The sequence below is a fragment of the Zalophus californianus genome, chromosome 13 (genome assembly GCF_009762305.2).
Source record: "Zalophus californianus isolate mZalCal1 chromosome 13, mZalCal1.pri.v2, whole genome shotgun sequence".
Classification (NCBI taxonomy): domain Eukaryota; kingdom Metazoa; phylum Chordata; class Mammalia; order Carnivora; family Otariidae; genus Zalophus; species Zalophus californianus.
Genome location: NC_045607.1, coordinates 5,024,069 through 5,038,750, shown reverse-complemented (window position 1 = coordinate 5,038,750; position 14,682 = coordinate 5,024,069). Strand labels below are relative to the sequence as shown.

Here is a 14,682-nt window from a genome sequence, read left to right as displayed (position 1 = left end):
AGCCTCTGTGTTGCCAGGTTGGACTCCCGTCTCGTTTTGCCTGCTTTTTTGTTCACTCTTCCATACCTTCTAACATGTTTGTAAAATATTTTGTCCAGACTTAAGAACTGTTATCTGTGAAAGGGTTAATCTGACCAGGCTTCTCTGTTGTCGCCCGAAGCCGGAGCCATCCCTCACCTGATCGGCGGTGTTTGTCGTGCGGTTGGTCGGGTTGCCCTCCTCCTCCGCTGGGCCGGCAGCAGCCCTGACTGGAGGAAGCCCCCAGTGTGACTGACGCTCTTCGCACTGCTCAGACTTGGCTTCTCTTGGTCTCCCTGGCCCTCCTCCTGTTGCAGGCCTTCATGAGGAAGTGGACTACTCCGAGAAACTGAAGTTCAGTGATGATGAAGAGGAGGAAGAAGTTGGGAAGGATGGCAGGCCGAAGTGGTAAGGATCCCCCGTCCCTGCTCGGAGCACCGCTCCCTGGGGCTTGACCAGAGTGGGTGCACGCACGTCACTGCTGAGCCGTGCAGCCGTGTGCTGGTCACCGTGCCAAGTGCATTTCCTGGTCATGGGCAGCCTCACACAGGCAGATGTGGTTTCCTTTCTGCGGATGGGACAGCCGTGTGGGGCTGGAGCCAGGGTGCGCATCCCGGCACAGTTGGCTGGTTGGCTGGCTGAGTCCTGGTGGTTTTAACTGCGTGCCAGTGTTTCCCGAGTGTTGTGTACACCTCCCGCTCTGCAGAGTACGTGTGGATCTGGTGCCCAGCAGGGTTTCTCTGGCCAGGCAAATCTGGGAAACCACCAGGGTTCAACTTACTCCTTTACTCCACGGTTACCCAGAGCCTAGGATATGCGTGCTGAAGCGTGTCGGGGATCTTTGGAGAGGTGGGAGAAGCGCTGAGTGGGGTATGCCAGATTTCCTGAACTTATTTGAACATTTCATCCTTTTTATGTCTTTTTTGGACTCATTTTACCTATAATGCCCTTTGGAAAAAACTCCATTGTGGTTTGGTCCCTCTAGTTTTTGTCATAATACCAGTAGATTGATTGGCTAGTACTTTTTATCTTTATTTTTAAAGTAAGCTCCACCCCTAACGTGGGGCTCGAACTCCTGACCCTGAGATCAAGAGTCGCACGCTCTACTGACCGAGCCAGCCAGGCTCCCCTGGCTAGTACTTTTTTCTTTTTTTTTTTTTTTTAAGATTTTATTTATTTATTAGAGAGAGGAAGAGAGAGAGAACACAAGCAGGAGAAGGGCAGAGGGAGAAGGTGAAGCAGGCTCCTGGCTGCTCATGGAGCCTGACTTGGGCCTCATTCTCAGGACCCTGGGATCATGACCTGAGCTGAAGGAAGACGCTTAACCAACTGAGCCGCCCAGGTGCCCCTGGCTAGTATTTTCTAAATAGTACTTACGGCTGCTTTAATTTGCTTTTCAATTTAATTTAATTTTATTTTTGAATACCAGCAAATACGAATGCTTTCCTTTGTGTGGGATTGCCTATTTCCTTTGTATATGTATTTATTAGACTTACTATATCACCTTTAAAATGGGGTTAGTGTTTTATATCATTTGAATATTAATGCTTTGACGTTTTTCTTTTTGTCAGTTTTATTGTCAGTAACTGAATGTTTACATAGCTGAGTCTGCACGTCTTTCTCTTTGTTATTCCATGTTATTTACTTCAAAGTCCTTCAAGAGGGAGTGGGTGGTGACCTTCAGCGACTTTTTCTCTGATACACAAACAGTTAACTAATTGAGGCTTCTCTAGTTTATTTTAATGCTGTTTGATTTTGACTGAAGCTTTGAATGCACTTGGGAAATATCTATGGGTCAGTTCTTGGAACGCTCAGCCCAGAAGGAATTGTGAGCGAGAATTTAAATCAAAGGCAAAGACATACAGTTTTACAGACTTATAGAGCAATAGGATACTCTATTCCTCGTCTCTTTCAGTTGACGTGAATGGAATATTCAACTGAAAGGGTTAAGCATGGGTTTGGACCCAGCTTCGCTGCTGGTTATGACCAAGGACATCTCAGATTGAGAGTCCCCAGGCCATCCCCTCCCTGAACCTGTTCTTTTCTCCGTGTTCTCCGAGTTGGTTGTGAGTCTCCTCCTCCAAGCTCCCGTGTCTTCCTTAAATCTTCTTTGTTTCCCCATCCATGATGGGTTCCCGACAGTTCCCTGGACTCCATCCCTTCCTGTTCATTGTCTCTGGGCCCCTGGGCCCACATCCTTTCTTTTCTGGACCATTCAGAGGTTAGCTGGCTCACGTCCTTCCTCCACACTGTGCCTTCGTCGTCTTTCCTGGTGCGTCAGGAGCTTCGCGTGGTCTTGGCGCCTCTCAAAGAGAGAGCCTCATCTTCCCTCTGCCGCCCCGCACCTGTGTGCGTGGACACACGCAGACACACACAGACCAGCCGCACCTGACCCCCTGCTTTTTCTCTGAACTCCTTGATGTGCGCTGGGTGCTTCTTTTGCACAAAAGCACTGCTTGGTAAATGCACATACTTTGTTTTCCCTGCAGCATGTAAAGGTGTGAGCACTGTCCAGATCTCCGTTCCCTTCCAGCCTCCGTTTGGAACCCCCCCTTCTCCTCCTCCGTGCTGCATCTGCTTGGCTCCCTCCTCTTGCTCTCTGTATTATGCATCATTCAGTGAGTCGACTTCGGCTATTTTGAGGAAAATTGATTGAGCACCTCCTTTATGCAAAACACAGGGAAGGAGCCATAGTCTAAGGAGAAGGGACCTTCATCTGGGATCCTAGGTTCAAATCTGTTCGCTCTTCCTGGGAAGATGGCTCCCTAAGCTCTCTGAAACTCTGTTACCAACCCTTTAAAATGGGGGAGAAAGGGCTTATTTTCCCGTAAACCAAGTAATGGATATGAAATGTCCCACCTGGAGTTTTGCGTGTAAGAGTGACGTGGTAAATATTGGTGCTGGATTTTGGTGTTCTGGGCATGTCCTCTCACCCATGGCGGGCTAGGTCTGTTCCAGGGAAGGACATTGGTGTATGGACAGCTGACTTGGGGATTCCTGAGGCCCTCTGACGGGTAAGACCAAACCGTGCTTGGGCTGATGGGAAAACTCACGCTTGCTGCGGTCTGTCCCAGGAGCAGTTGGGACCCCAGACGGCAGCGACAGTTGTCGATGAGCTCCGTGGACAGTGCCGATGCCAAGCGTCCCCAAGAGGAAGGAAAGGACTGGGGCGAAGCAGTGGGTGTGACCCGTGTTGTCCGGAAAGTGCCAGAACCTCAGCCACCTTCCAGGAAACTTCACAGCTGGGCGTCCGGCCCTGACTACCAGGTACCGTGGTCCCTGGAGGGGTTCTGTGCCTGTGACTAGCTTGGGGAAGACGCGTGCGTGCGCACACACCTGCTCTTCTCGAATTCGTTCTCACCAGAGCTCCAAGACTGCAGCACAGCGGTCGTCTGGTTGTCTGGCCTCTGCGTTTGTACTTCACTGAGTTCCGTGGCTAGGTTTCTGAAAAGTCCTGGGTGGACATTTCTCTTTTTTGATTTTTCATTAAAAAAATTTATTTAAAAATTTTGAAAGTCACAAACTTATCAAAAAGTTGGAAGCGCAAGACAAAGAATATTTTTCTCTGAACCATATGTAGAGTAAGTTGCCAGCCTGGTCAGGCCCTGTCACCGCAGGACACTTTGGTATTAATTCTCTGCCTCGTAGGTAACCGCAGTCAAACCAGGAAGTTAGCGTTGGTACCTCACTGCCGTCTGATCCGCAGCCCCTTCCAAGTCCTACCGCCGGCTCCGTTGGCGTCCTTTGTACAGAGGAGTCCACCCACAGGCTGCCTTCAGCCTGCAGTAGCCCTTGGGCCTTCCTTCACTCTCATGACTTTGACACATGTGGGGATTGCCACCCATTTATTTTGTAGAATTCACCTCAGTTTGGATTTGTCTGGTGTTTCCTCATGATCAGGGCCAAGGTTTGCATTTTTGGCTAGACTGTCTCAGAGATGACAACGACTCCTCTCCTCGCATCCCACCGTGCAACAGAGATCCCACTCTGCGTGCTCTGGCAGCTTCCACTCTGCTCTCTCGACTAAGGTTTTAATGTTCCCTGAATTTCACACTGTGGAGTTTCTCTCTTCCACATTTGTAATTGATAAGAAATTTGTGGGGAGATACTTTGAAACTCTGACTATCCTGTTTCTCATTAAACTTCTAGTTTACTTATTTATATGGTGGGTTATAATCTGTTCCTGTCGTTGTTTTGAAGCTCCAAGTATTTTTGATTTGGCAGTCAGGAGCCTCTTCAGGCTGGCGTCGGTCCTTATATGTCCCATCCATTATTGAGCAGTTTCCTTGTTTTCTGGTAGGACAGGCTTTTCTTTTCTTTCTTTTTTTCCAAGTAAGCTCTACACCCAACATGGGGCGTGAGCTCACGACCCTGAGATTAAGAGTCACATGGTTGGTCTACCAACTGAGCCAGCCAGGCGCCCCAGGACAAGCTTTTCCAAGGTCATTTTGTCCTTACCTTGCCTTGGTCTGGAATCAGCCCTTACGATACTTAAAAACCGATATGTGGGTATCGGGAGTGCTCACTCCTCCTGGGCCTTCTGGTGGACAGGGTGAGGAAAGGTGTGTATGTATATACAGATACACATAGATACATGTTCGTGTCTTTATTATTTCCATATCTGTGTGGAGAGCCATGACTTCACAGTGATACGTCTGGTTCCACACAATCCAACTTGGTTCTTTCCCCCTGTGTATCTGTAACTCCTCTCTCCAACAGTGACACATCTGTTCCCATTGTCCCTAGTATTCACACTCACTTGATCCGTCCCCCTATGTGTGACCAGTCTCCCGTTTCTGCCCCCCACGCTCTCTCCTTTGCACAGATGCCCTGCTTGCCCCCTCAGCTGTTAGTGCCCCGTTCTCCCCGCCCCACGTGGATGCCCTGAATCTCCCTGCTGGGCCGCCTCTCCTTGTGAAGTGCCTCCTCACTCAGCTTGGTTGGGCTCTAACTCCTCCCACACAGCCACACCTCTACACGGACCCCCTCCTCTCCCTGCCTGGGCTCTGACCACCTGCTCTTAGCCACCATGACTGCCCGGCGCCAGATGCCTGCCTTGTTGTGCCACACTTTGTGACTTTGGGACTGATCAAGAGGCGCAGAGTTAGGTCAGGGAAAGGTATTAATTCAAATACATTTAGCAAAACAACAATCACAGTAACAAAATTGCCATTTTTAATGCACTTTGCCATTTAAGGGACTCTGGTTCCACATGATATAAAATAAAAATGCCTTTATTTTCAGTCTTTTGTATTGAGTACCTACTGTGTGCCAGGCACTGTGCTAGGCATAGGGGACACAAAAGTGAAACAAAATTGACACAGAGCTGTTCTTGGAAATTACCCTGCAACTAATCCGAATTCCATTCCTATATTGGGGTTACTCAGTATTCCAGGAAGGTTTCACTTTGATCTGCTCATAAACAACGTGAGTTAACTGAGTCAACAGAGAAAAAAATCTCTGTAATTTTATGCATTCAGATTTCTGAAAAGTTCATATGCTTTCCAGAGCACGGGGTCTATGAAATGGCAGCTAATGTTAGGGCACTCCCAGCCATCTTGCTGGAGTTACACATGTGCCCTTTGATTCTGCTCTTTCATTTCTGGGAGCCCTGGGGTGTGAGGTAAATGATGATGTAGGCCCCGGGGGTGCCGCAGTGCACAGTGTTCCAGAGCACGGGCAGGCCTGATCCCAGGCAAAGTGAAAGGAACGTGCGCACCTCGGCCCCAGTCCCATCATCTGAAAGTGCTTTTAAATGCTTCCAAGTTTGAAGTTTCTAATCTTCTCTGATTGTCATTATTGTCTCTGGATCATGAGAAGTTAACTTGCAGGAGAAAAGTCGTTGACTGCAGTAAATGTGTCACACGGTGCTTTTGTCACGGGCTCATGAGCACACCAGAAAAGGCAGAGATTTTGTTTGTTGATGTTTGAGGACTGGGGACCCTTGTATGCGTCTGTCACTAGCATCCAGCATGGGAAGCTCTGTGTTTTGTTTTGTTTTGTTTTGTTTAGGATTTTATTTATTTGTTTGACAGAGAGAGACACAGCGAGAGAGGGAACACAAGCAGGGGGAGTGGGAGAGGGAGACGCAGGCTCCCCGCTGAGCAAGGAGCCCAGTGTGGGGCTCGATCCCAGTACCCTGGGATCATGACCTGAGCCGAAGGCAGACGATCCCAACGACTGAGCCACCCAGGTGCGCTGGGAAGCTCTGTTTTTTGATGGTTGTTCCTCACAGGAGTTTTGGTGACTGGTGCTCAGTTATGCTTGCCCATCATCTGTGCTGTGGTCTGTCTGCAGCTCTGCTCCCTGCAGATCGGGGAGCAACCTTCCCAGGGTTGAGAGGGCGTCCCACTGGTTGCCCAGTAACTGGGAACCAGTGAGAGACTCAGAAGTGGATGCAGTGGCCCAAAGAGATGTTTTTATATGAAGAGTCACTTTGAAACCATATGTTTGACTGTGAATTTTAGTTTCTTGCACCCCTTTACACCCAGAGGTTTCTGTATTTTCACGGGAGAAAGAGGAGAGCCGTTTTGCGACTCAAATGATGAACGTGGGGGTCTCTGCTCCTGTCCGCTAGCTGTGGAGGCCCTAATCTTGTGTGCGCGTTAGCCGTGGTGAGAGCATCCAGGCACTGTTCCCTGTGTGGGTCACGGTGCGGAGCGCCTTGCACGTCCTTCATTGCACGTCTCCTGTCCCTAGGGCCTCCTTTACCCCCAGCTTGCACAGGGGGAGCCAAGGTAGAGAATGTTAGCACTTGCCCAGACCTCACTGCAGATTAGTAAAGGGCCAAGCAGGATTGAAGCCCAGGTCCACTTGGCACGTGACTGCTGCCTCTTAAAGGTGCTCGGGGGTCTCGGGAAGGAGAACCGATCTCATGGCGGGGTGGACCGTCTCCCGGGCACGGGGCCCATTGTTTCATCCGACTTTATTCTCTGGGCAGAAGTCCTCGCTGGGCAGCATGTTCCGTCAACAGTCTATGGAGGAGAAGGAGGACAAGCCACCCCCACGGCAGAAGTTTGTGCAGTCAGAGATGTCTGAGGCCGTGGAGCGAGCCCGAAAACGCCGGGAGGAGGAGGAGCGCCGAGCCCGGGAAGAGAGGCTGGCTGCCTGTGCCGTCAAGCTCAAGCAGCTGGACCAGAAGTGCAAGCAGGCTCAGAAGGCGGGCGAGGCCCAGAAGCAGGCAGAGAAGGAAGTGCCCCGCTCTCCAGGCACTGAGAAGCTGCCCCCGCAGGAGAATGGCCCTGCTGTGCGCAAAGGTAAGCGGTGGGCCCTGCTTCCGTGAACCGGACACCCCGGGCTGTTGCCAGCACTCTGTTTGCATCTCCCTGGCTTCCTAGTGCAACCTGCGGCCGCAGCGAGGGGACGCGGGGAAGCACTGGCCGTTGAGCTCTGGCCTGGGTTCACAGCCTGTTGCAGCTACACACTTCGCCTCCCTAGAGCTTGTTTCCTCATTGTTAAAACGGGATGGAAGTAGCTTGTACCCGCCTGTGCGCTGAGGGGCCACGGGAAAGAAAGTACAGAAAGCACTTGGCGTACCTTCTAGATACGGAGAGCGTGCGTGTTACCAGCTCTGTGTTTGTCCTCATCAGTGTTCTCGTTCCTGCCACTGCTCAGCCGAATGTGCGGGTGCTGGAGGGCTTTAATACAAGCCCAGGGTCCTTGCAGTTCATTTAAGAAAATCACAAAAAATGTACCTTTGTGATACTGAGAGAAGCCTGCCTGCTCGTTCGAGTGCATTCTTCCTGGCATTAATTCTGCAAGGAATGGATTGCGTGGCAGAAAGGGGTTCTTGCAGCACTTTGAAAGAGTACGACCAGCTTTGTTCTTTGTGATGTACTTTTTTTTTTTTTTTCTTTTTTAAGATTTTATTAGTTGAGAGAGAGAGCGCAGAAGCAGGGAGGAGGAGCAGAGGGAGGGGGAGAAGCAGTCTCTAAACTTTAGCAGGGAGTCCTATGAGGAACTCGATCCCAGGACCCCAGGATCATGACCCTAGCCGAAGGCAGACGCCCAACTGACTGAGCCACCCAGGTGCCCCGATATTCTTAAGTCACCTAAAACCAACTCTTTTTAGGAGAGAAGGGGCTGATGGTAGGTGCTCAGGTGGGTCTTATTCCTGATCTGCTGGTCCTCAGCTCCTTCTGTCCAGGGAATTCTGAGAAACTGCCGACTGTTTTGTCCATTTCCTTGCCTGGAAGTCTGGGTGCAGCCTGTGCCCAGCCTCAGTACTCGCTGAGCTGGAGAGTCCAGGAAACAGGTCATTTGGTGTGAGCATGGGTCAGTTGAGACAGGTCCTCGGGGGCAGGTCTGGATGCTGTGTGTGTACCTGCCCTGCGTTTCTGCGGCGTTCCCCTGGGAAGCACCGCCAGGTCCCTGAGGCTTTGCATTGGGGTTTGATTGTCCCCTGCAGTAGAATTAAGAGTGCAGATGTTAATTATATGTCAGTAAAGCTGGGGACCAAAAAAAAAAAAAAAAAAAAGAATGGAAAGCTGGGACAGGGGCAAGAAAGAAGGAAACTGTTCTCTTCCCTTTATCGAGGAGAGGCGCGGTGACTCACACAGCCTTTGGATGTTTTGACTCCCGCTGCTCGGATGATGGATGTGGGCTGTCGCCGAGCTGGTGGCTGTTCTCCGGTTTGCTGGAGTCCTTCTCAATAAAACCTCTTTTGCCTGGAACCGAATCCCAGCCTCACCGCAGACTCTTTGACCTCTGGCAGGTCACCTGCCCTCTCGACCCTTAGCTTTCTTGCCTCCAAAGGGATGGCGTCACGGGGGGTCTGTGAGCACACACAGGCGGGGCAGTTAGCACAGTGCCAGGCTCGGGGCTGTGAGGAGGCCAGCAGTGCGATGTCCGTGCCAACAAGAACGAGCATTTGCCGCCAGTGTTTGGCTGACCCAGCTTTTGTTAGCTCACTGCAGCCATTTTTCTGGTTATTTGTCCTCTAGGCTCTCCTGAGTTTTCTGCCCAGGGAGCCCCCAACACGTTTTCGGAAGAAGCCCCCACGGCTCCTGCAGCTGTGGCCCAGAGCGGCAGCAGTGAGGAGGGGGCCAGGGAGGCTGGGTCCCCTGCACAGGAGTTCAGCAAGTACCAGAAGTCACTTCCTCCCAGGTTCCAGCGCCAGCAGCAGCAGGTAAACAGATCAGACTGCTCCCTGGATGTCCCCTCCCCCTTCGATGAAAGCAGCCGACAGAAATCTGCCCTCCCGTATCCCTGTCACCGGCAGGGATGTCAGGAGCTGCACCTGAAAACTTACAGCCCTAGAAGACCAGCCCTGGCCAGTTTGCATTTTTCCGAGTGATTTCTCCCGTAAATGAGTAAAACCGCTGTTGGTAGTGTATTGGCCGTGTTGTCTGGTGTCAGTAAGGAAGTGTTGGTGCTGTGTGCACTCACCCAGTGCAGTTTCACCGAACACTGGTGTTTTCATTCAGAGCAGTCCGCTGTGGCCTCTCCTGAGACCAGCGTTGTCCACTCTGGGGCCCTCCCAGTGAGGGAGGAGACCCAGGAGGGCTTGGAAAGCTGCCGGAGAGGTGTGCTAGCTTTGGGCTAAGGATGTAGGTTTGTGGGTGTTGAGTTGAACTGATTCCGATCCTGATTGTGCAGCTTGTCTAGTCGAGTGTGGCCTTGGATGGGCCAGGAGGAATGGATTCCTGCCTCAGTGTGGTAGTGAGGCTTTTTGGGCGCCTGCGGACTGGCTCGGCAGTGTTATCAGTCTCCTCTTTTTGAGTGGTTCGTAAAGTTCAAAAGGGACCTTGTTTGCCCTGGGGCGGATGACGTGGGTGATGGTTGTCATCACACCAGTCTCTGGTGGCCCCACTGGATAACTCTTTGCTGAGTGTGTCTTTGAGGAGGGATGCGTGGAGAAACAGGTTCGTACTGATGAGCAGTGCACTTTGGCAGGAACCAGAGGAAACGTGGACATCACGTAGGCCAGCCACTAGATGTGCCTGCAGTTGTTATTAATAACAACTGAGCATGGACTGGAACATGTGTGCCTTAGGGAGGCAATCAGGGTCTTCAGCCTTTTCTGGAATCTCTTTTAGTTGCCCTTAAAGCCTTCACCTCGGATCCTCCTTTCCCTGGGCCCCTGCGAGGTATTTCGGAAGCTCACCAGATCCTGAGCTATAAACAGGAAGGTGATATTCCTCACGCTTTGGTAGTGTTGCAGCGAGCGGGCACTGTGCAGTGATTCGCGGGCTTGGTGGAGAATTACCCATCAGGACGATCCCTGGGGTAACTACAGCCAGACACAGCCGTAAGAGTGACGCTTCGGGGGGCGGGGGTGGGTAAGCCATTCCTCAGGAATAGAAAGGAGTCTGAAAGCACCAAGGCAGCAGAAGGAGCCTGGCAGCCAGACTGTCTGGTCAGGTTCCCTGGGGGCCTGGGGGCCAGATGGAGGAGGAGCTCCACGCACCCGGCCCAGGCCTTCCTGTTTGCCGATAGGTAGGGCGAAGCTGGTCAGCTCTTCTCCTTAACCGACTCTGTACCTCACTCCTGCTGGAATGCTGATTCTTGGTGCGCTTATGTGGTGCCCCAGGGTTCACTGATGCCCTGGGGGCAGGGCTGGAAGCGAACCCTCCCGGGGTGTAGGACTTGACTTGAATGTTTTGCTGATACTCATCCATTTGTTCAGTGACTTTTCTATGTGGCGAGACTGGTGGTAGGAGGCAAGACTACTACAGTGAACTCGGTGTGTAGTCGCTTACGGTTTTGTGAGGGGAAACCAGCAGTACAGACTCGTGACCTCCAGTGAGTGCTACAGGGAGGAGTCCCAGTGTCGCAGAGCCGAGGACAGCCGTCTGGTCCTGCTGACGGACTTGTGGCGGGCTGCCCAGAGGAAGGGCGTTTTAAGTGGAAACTGAGGGAAGGGCAGGGGTGAGCCAGGATGGAGGGAGCGAGCAGGAGCCTTCTAGACGGAGGGCCCAGTGTGTAACCAGGGCCCTACGAGGCCGGCAGGCGTGTGTGCTGAAGCTGGCGGCAGGTAGGGCAGCTCACATCGGGCCTGGTGGGATTCGGGTTGCCCCACAGAGAGCCGTGGGGAACCATCAGACACTCCTCAAGCCCAGGCTTGGCGTGACTGTGGGGGGTGCAGTGTGTGAGCATGTGTATGTGCCGTGTGCGCACGTGAGTGTGTGTTTGCACATGAGTACACACAGGCGCAGGCTCTGCCCTGGGGCACCTGTCTAACCTGGTCTCTCTCCCTGGTCAGGAGCAGCTCTACAAAATGCAGCACTGGCAGCCCGTGTACCCTCCGCCTTCCCACCCACAGCGCACCTTCTACCCCCACCATCCCCAGATGCTGGGCTTCGATCCCAGGTGGATGATGATGCCTTCCTACATGGACCCACGAATCCCGCCCACCCGCGCCCCAGTGGATTTCTACCCCTCCGCCCTCCACCCCTCAGGTAAGCATGCTCCAGTGGGCCCTGCCAGTAGGGTCTAGGATGGTGTGGGGGTAAGGGTGTTCCTTCGGGAGTTGGACCCACCTGGACTTTGGCCCTCCCTGTAACTCACAGGACCAGCCTGAGCTGGAACTTTTTGTTGTTTGCAAAGTGAGGCTATGGTAATAGTACCAGTCACATGGAATCGCTGGGAAGAGTCCTTCCGGTCATGCGTTATACATTGTTTTAATTAGTTCTGGTGTTCCCGCTGTGTCGTTTTGTTTCTCTCTCTTTTTTTTTAATTGAAGTTTATCTCTTTCCATTCTTAATGTTCTTTATGTGTTATGTTCCTTTTTGGCCCTTGATTTGTCCTTCCCAAGGTTTGTATAATGCCATTGTTAAAAAACAGCTTTTGGATTTCTTAATTACTTTATTTTATTTGGCTTTTATTTCATTAATTTCTGTTCTTTTCCTCATTAATTCCTTTGAAATTTTTCTGTTCTTAACTAATTGTGTTGAATACTTAGCTCATTAATTTCTGGCCTTCTGTTCTAAGTATTCAAGGATGACCTCAACTATAAATTCCCATGAATTAGGAGTTTTAAGATACAACATTTTTGTTATACGGTTTCAAATGTTAGTCTGATTTTGATTTGTTATCCTTTTTTGGTTGATGATTTTTAATGGTATATTGTAAATTTGAAGTTTTAAGATTGTCCCTATGGTGTTAATTAATTTCTAATGTGGTTGCTTTGTGGTCAGGCAATATTGTCTGGACCATAGAGAACAAGGGTCAGGAAACCTTCCTATAAATGCCAGATAGTCAATGTTTTAGGCTTTGAGCATCTACTCCATTTTGCTGTTTTAGAACAAAAATGACCAAAGACGATAGTAATTGAACGAGCCTGGTTGCTTTCCAGTAAAACTTTATTTTTAACAACAGTGGCAGGTCAGATTTCACTCAAGGGCTTTTTTTTTTTTTTTTTTTAAAGATTTTATTTATTTGAGAGAGAGAGAATGAGAGATAGAAAGCACGAGAGGGAAGAGGGTCAGAGGGAGAAGCAGACTCCCCGCTGAGCAGGAAGCCCGATGTGGGACTCGATCCCGGGACTCCAGGATCATGACCTGAGCCGAAGGCAGTCGCTTAACCAACTGAGCCACCCAGGCGCCCACTCAAGGGCTTTTGTGCACCACCCAGCTCCTGATCCAGGTTGCTTGGCATTTGTTGATATTTTCTTTGTAGGATATGACATGATCTTTTTTTTTTTTAATTCTGTGTTTGCTTGAAAAGAACATTATCCTCCAGTTGGACATGGCCCATTACCTGGAACTTGCTGACTGTGCTGTGAGCACCTACCCTATCTCACCACAAGCTCTTACCGCGCCCCCCCCCCCCCCCCCCCCCGCCATCACTTACCGAGAGGTGCGGGGGGTCTCCCACTCTGACTGGAGATCTGTCAGATGCCAAAGCCTGTCAGGTTTTGCTTTCTCTGTCTGGAAGCAGACAGGTGTGGAGCGATGCATCTCGTTCTCCTCGTCATCATGTAGCACCTGCTGCCCTTGATTGTGCTTCCTCCCTCTGATGTCCACTCTGTCTGATATAAATGTCATCACTGCAGTTTTCTTTTGATGAGTGCTCACTTGGTATCTTTTTTCCATCTTTTTACTGTCAGCCTCTCTGAGCCCTTTTCTCGGGGGAGTTTGTATGTACAAGATGTGCATGGTTTTACCCACTCTGAAGATCTGACTTGAATTGCCAAAGTGCCTCACTTTAGATCTTGGGGATTATTATATTCGGATTTCCTACTCTCCTGTTTTATACTTTCTGTGTATCTCACCTTTCTGTGCTTTTCTTGTTCTTCCCTTTTTTTGGAGCAAGTTTTCCTATTCTTTTGGTGGTCGTACTCTGCGTTCTATTTCTGCTGTTGTCAGTGGTTACGTTACACTCTGATACGCACCTCTGACTTGCAGCAGCCGGTCAGCGTCCTTACCCCTCACCTGAGCTCTGACGATGCCATCAGTCTGTCTTCCTCTTGGTCCCTAGAACTTCAGTCCCTTGTTTTTGTTGTTCCATGCCATCTGTGTTTGTTCAGACTTGCCTGTCCCTATACTGGTTTCTTGGCTGCTTTCTCTTTCTTGCGTTTTCCTTCCATCTGGGTGCAACATGCTTCTTCATGACGTACGTTCTGTCGAGTTCTTCAGGAAATTTTTTGGCAGTAGGTTTTCTTTGCCTGAAAAAGTCTTTATGACACCCTTTCTCTAGCTGGGTGTAGAATTCTAGGTTGGCAGTTCTCTCTCTTTCAGGACCAAGAAGATAGTATTTCATTTTCTTCTGGCTCCCGTTGCTGCTGAGAGTGATTCATGTCTGCATAGCCTGCTCTGTTTTCTCTCTGGCTGCTGCTTTTGCTTTTTTTTTTTTTTTTTTTTTTTAGTTTTATACTTTTCTTTCTTTCTTTTTTTAGTATTTTATTTATTTGTCAGAGAGCGCAAGCAAGGGGAGCGGGAGAGGGAGAAGGCCCCCACCAAGCAGGGAGCCTGCCATGGGGCTGGATCCCAAGACCCCGGGATCATGACCTGAGCCATAGCCAGATGCTCAACCGACTGAGCCACCCGGGCGCCCCGCAGTTTTCTACTTTTCTCTGTCTGTAGATTTTTGAAAGTGTTGACAGGTCCGTAGATAACCAACATCTAGAGCTTGTTTGGTGAATCTTTATCCTCGTTATATTTTCTAGACAACCGCACATGGGTATGGTATGGAACGTTCCTTGCTCCTTTGGCCCAGACACCAGCGTTGTTGAGCCTGGTGTCAGTGAGTGCGCACATCCGCAGTTCCCATCTCCTTCATGGCAAATTTCTGTATCTCTTTGAGTGCCCGAGGGGCACACGTCTTAAAACCCACTTTATGGACACGCTTTTGACTGTTGATGGTGTATTCTCTGGTTACTGCCTCGTTGGTGGCAGAGCCGCCCTTCTTTGTGGGAGCCTTTCTGCCAGGCCCCAGAGCTCCTCTTTCTCTATTACTGGAATTTTTTTTTCTCAGATCTGTATTTTTTTTTTTTTTTTTTAAGATTTACTTGTTTAGGGGCGCCTGAGTGGCTCAGTTGTTAAGCGTCTGCCTTCGGCTCAGGTCATGATCCCAGGGTCCTGGGATAGAGCCCCTCATCGGGCTCCCTGCTCTGCGGGAAACCTGCTTCTCCCTCTCCCACTCCCCCTGCTTGTGTTGCCTCTCTCGCTGTGTCTCTATCAAATAAATAAAAAATCTTTAAAAAAAAAAAAAGATTTACTTGTT

General features: G+C 50.3%; 1 protein-coding gene across 10 annotated transcripts in view; it reads left to right on the top strand.

The window, feature by feature from the left end:
- Window positions 1-14,682, top strand: part of PRRC2B (proline rich coiled-coil 2B) — an 89,770-nt gene that overhangs the window by 47,547 nt on the left and 27,541 nt on the right. For all 10 annotated transcript variants that reach the window (XM_035723766.1, XM_027616635.2, XM_027616634.2 and 7 more), the window contains exons 10-14: window positions 336-426; window positions 3,093-3,285; window positions 6,959-7,274; window positions 8,961-9,145; window positions 11,222-11,417. In XM_035723766.1, the coding sequence (XP_035579659.1) occupies window positions 336-426; window positions 3,093-3,285; window positions 6,959-7,274; window positions 8,961-9,145; window positions 11,222-11,417 (981 nt within the window). The remainder of the gene's footprint in view (window positions 1-335; window positions 427-3,092; window positions 3,286-6,958; window positions 7,275-8,960; window positions 9,146-11,221; window positions 11,418-14,682) is intronic.